Source organism: Macrobrachium nipponense, chromosome 24 (genome assembly GCF_015104395.2).
Source record: "Macrobrachium nipponense isolate FS-2020 chromosome 24, ASM1510439v2, whole genome shotgun sequence".
In the NCBI taxonomy this organism is placed as follows: Eukaryota; Metazoa; Arthropoda; class Malacostraca; order Decapoda; family Palaemonidae; genus Macrobrachium; species Macrobrachium nipponense.
Window position 1 is genome coordinate 44,674,341 of NC_061091.1, and position 4,382 is coordinate 44,678,722.

A 4,382-nucleotide genomic window follows, 5' to 3' on the forward strand; every position below is an offset into this window, starting at 1 on the left:
CATTCATCCAAGCTGGCCTCCTGGCGTGACGTGATGGGCGTGACTCCCGCACTGCTTGCGGGCTGGGCGTAGGGTGGCTGACCGGTGGCTGCTTGGGTGTGGGAGGGGCTGGATGTGTGGCAGGTGTGGCTCGCACTGGCTGGGGCCCCGATGATGTGAGTCGCAGGTGTTTCCTGTTACGGAGGGAGAGGCGCCCGCTGCCGTTCAGTCTGACTAGGTATTGTCGGTATGGGAGCGTTTCCGTCATGATACCGGTACGGTCCCACAGCTTGGTGGCTTGATTTTGCACTCGTACATGGGAGCCCGGGTTGATGACGGGAAGCGTTCTGGAGGGTCCGTTCTCAGTGAGGGCAGCACCATTGTCAGCCATCTGACGTTCTCTATGCCGGAGGGTTGCCCCCCAGTGTTTGTCTACCGTGAGGTGCCAGTGGGCCGTAGGTACGCCATCTCGGAGCTGCCATCGCGGAGGGGTGTGTTGAGGTACTGCAGCATAGCCAACGAGGACTTGTCCGTGTCGAGGTTGCCGCCGCTGCCCGTGTTGGCCATTATTATCCGCTTCCCAACCTTGACCGCGGCCTCTGCCCTGCCGTTGGACTGCAGGTACTGGGCAGATGATAGTCGCACGGACACGCCCCACAACTTGAAAAATTCCCCCATTTCCTCGCTTGCCAGATTAGTGCCCCCGTCCGTGGAGATTTGCTCCGGGGCTCCCCACCTGGCGAAGTACCGACGTAGCTGGATCTTGATGTGAGAGGAGGAGGTACCTTGGGGGAAGTGGGCCAGCTCCAGCCAACCTGTGAGCCTATCTGCGTAGGCCATGTACATGTGTCCGTCGTGCTGGAACATATCTGCTACCGTCATCTGGGAGGGGTACTCGGGGGGCGGCGTGATGATGAGTTCCTCCACGGCCTGGGATGGTGCGTGAACGTCGCATTCTTCGCACAAGGAGCGGCGATACTGCAGGTCCCCCTCGAGTCCAGGCCAGTATACCGTCTGGCGCGCTCGTCGTTGCATGGGGTCCAGGCCTTGGTACCCCCCATGTAGGTTGGCAGCCACCTGCTGACGAAGGGGCTCCGGTATAACTAGGCGGACGTTGCCCTTTTCAAATGTGTATGTCACTAAGTCTTGGACGACGGCCAGCCTCTCCCTGATACCGTAGAAGGGCCAAAGGCATGCAACTTCCTGGGACTTACTGTTGGCCCAGTCCCCGGCCAGGACCCTGGCCATGAGCAGCTGATACACGGTGTCACTGACGGCGGCATGTCTGACACTTGCCTCGTCCACGACACAGCTGTCGTGCTCTACTGCTGCCAAGACAGCGACCGCCATGGCGTCGGTGAGGTCCTCGTCGAGGTCCACGTCATGGGTGCTGGGATCGGCTTTCAAGGCGGGGTATCGTGATAGGAAGTCTGCCGCACTGTTACGCTTCCCCGGCAGATACTTGACCCTGAAGCGGTACTGCAGGGTTCTCTCCTTCAGCCTGAAGAGACGGGGGTTGGAGATTTCCGTAAGGGCCCGATCCCCCAGCAACTTGGTTAATGGGCGGTGGTCTGTCACTACGGTGAGGTTGGGGCACCCCAGCAGGAACAGCCTTGCCTTCTGGAGACACCAGGCTACCGCGAGGGCTTCCCCCTCCATGGCAGCGTAGCCAGCTTCAGCGGCGCCACCCCCTCGTGCAGCAAAAGGGTGTGGCGGCAGAGCTGCACACGCAATACTGCTGGAGAATAACAAACCCTATGCCCTCTTTGCTCCAGTCAGTGATCGCTGCTGTGGGGCGGCTCCTGTCGTAGTAGGCCAACCCGTCCTTTGCTAATTGGCAGATTGTGTCCTGAGCGTGATGGAATTTGGTGCGGAGTGCTTCGTCCCAGTACACTAACTTCCCCGTTCGCTTCTTGAGGAGCTCCCTGAATGTGTTCATGATGGGGGCTGTTGTGAGGAAGGGTGCCAGCTGGTTGACGAATCCGTACCACGCCCTTATGTCGGTGATAGAGGGCTGACACGGCATCGGGAAGTTCTTGATGGCCGCCAAACGTTCCTCTGTTGGCTTGTAGGCCTCCCAGCCCAAGTTGAAGCCCACAAAGTCCACTTCTCTTCTTGCGAACTGGAACTTCTCCGGCTTCAGGGTGACGTCCTTAGCTGCGCAGGTTTCGAGGAAGTCGTAGGCGTGCCAGAAAGCCCCTTCGATGCTGTCGTCGTAGAGCAGGGTGTCGTCCACACACTTGTATTTCCTCTGGATGTCCTGGATGGCATCGTCGAATCGTCGGGTATACGCATCGCCAGCGGAGCAGTGTCCCATGGGGGTACGTCGGTAACGAAATCTCCCCCAGGGAGTGATGAATGTGGTCAGGTCGCGACTTTCCTCGTCAAGCTCCACCTGGTGGTATCCCCAGTATGCGTCCGCCACAGTCTTGAATGTGTGCTTGGGTACCCCGGACACCATGTCGAATGGGGCTGGGGTATGGTGTGTCTCCTGCAGGCAGGATGCGTTGAGGCGCTGGTAGTCTACTGTACGGCGTGGCTGTCCTGACTTCTTGGCGACGACCACCATACAGGCACACCACTCGGTTGGCTGCCCAGCAGGTACTGGTTCTATGACGCCGCGGGCGACGTCTTCTTCGAGCTGGGTCTTCACTTCCTCTTCCCAGTGTTTTGGCACCGATGCTGGGGTGTGGCATGCGTAGGGCGTGGCTCCTGGGAGCAGGTGGATGTGGTGCGGTTCCCCCTGCATCACTGGCAGTGGCTTTCTGGCTGTGTTAAACATCGTCGTGACATCGTCGTGGCGAAATGTTGCAGGAGCCAGGCTTCCAATCTGGCCGCATGCTCCTCCTGGGGCGGCAGGGGCACCTCGGCGGGTCGGGGTGGTACCTGGGCGGCCCGTCGGGCTACACCATCGAACAAGCTCACGTGTGCCACCGTGGGGGTGGGGTGGGGGAACTCCTTGGGTACCAGCTTCAAGTCCCTGCAGGCGTCCAGTGACAGGAAGAGGTGCTTTGCCGACTGCACGAAGTACACGTCCTGCTCCGTGGTGCGGCCTTGCAAGGTGACGTGGCACACGGTGGATCCAAGGCACTTCAGGGGGAGGTTTGCTACATCCCGCAAGCCAGCACGGGGTGTAAGGGCTGCTGGGCGGACTTGGAGGCGCGACAGTAGGGAGGGGCCCGCCACACATACCTGTGCCCCGGTGTCCGCCACGGCGACTACAGGCGCTTGTACTCCTGTGGCGTTGTGGACGACTGTTACCTCCACTACTGGGTGGTGGGTGAGGTTGGCGCCCGCAACAAGCACAGCACCAGACACAGCACTAGACACATCTGTCGGGGATTCTGCCGTTTTTGCATGGGATTTCCTGCAGCATTTATGATAGTGGCCCTGCTTGCGGCATCCGTTGCATACGGCGGACTTGGCGGGGCATGAGGCTCTGCCGGGGGCGTGGCGGCCGCCGCAGTTCCCACAGGGAGGGGGTGGGTGCCCCCTACCTATACCAGCGACGGTTGCATTCGGATGATCTGCCTCGGGTATCTCGCTGCCAGCTGCGAGAGCAGTTTCCCGCCAATTGCATTGGCGCGCAGCGGCGTCAACACGGGCCACCTCGTAGGCACAGCACCTAGCCCTAAGGGCGCTAACACTATTAATGTCATTGCTACATTGGTACACATGACGACGCATAGCCTCATCACTTAGGCCCACCGTTAACTTAGGTAATAACATATATTCGGCTAGGCTACACTGACACTGAGGGCACTGGAAATTGCAATCAGTGGCCTTTTGGGAACACTTTAAAAAGTAATCACTAACGCTTTTGCCTGGGCCTTGTATCGCATTGAAAAACTCTGACCATAACACAGCACGGTTTGTAGAGCGTAACACAATATCGCGAATGAAATCCATGGCTTCCGTAGCGGTGAGGTTACTCCATTCCTGAGAGGTGAATCTGGCATCCAGCGCTCGTTGCAGAGGGGGTGTGCAGTATAGCCTGATGTGGTGGACGACCTCGTGCGGTGGTAGTCTGCACAATTCAATCCAACATTCCATCGACCTTCTCCAGGATCTGAACGCGGCGGGCTTCAGCTCGATTTCACACTTCTCCGGGGCTGGAGACGAAGGGACACGTGGTGCAGGGGTAGCGTGTGTCGTAATCCGGTCACGGAGGGAGTTGATCATTTGTTGCTGTGCCGCCATGGCCTGCCTGGCTTCTTGCAGGGCAGGAACGAGCCCACGGGGGACAACAGGGCATGCAGCCCTTGGGGTGGACTGCGCTGAGCGACGCTGGAAGGGCATGGTGAGGGTCACGTTGGTCCTTAAGAATCATTGCGCCATGTTGGATGTCAAGGTGGGACAAGAGATACACGTTGGTAGAGGCGTGTGGTTTATTAAGTCCTCAA

The 4,382-nt window shown here is 59.1% G+C and overlaps 1 protein-coding gene across 1 annotated transcript; it reads right to left on the minus strand.

Annotated features, from left to right (window-relative positions):
* Positions 1 to 411: 411 nt before the first annotated feature.
* LOC135203026 (uncharacterized protein K02A2.6-like) lies at positions 412 to 1,329 on the minus strand. The gene has a single exon (XM_064232601.1). The coding sequence runs from the start codon at positions 1,327 to 1,329 to the stop codon at positions 412 to 414; it is 918 nt and encodes a 305-aa protein (XP_064088671.1).
* Positions 1,330 to 4,382: the final 3,053 nt, after the last annotated feature.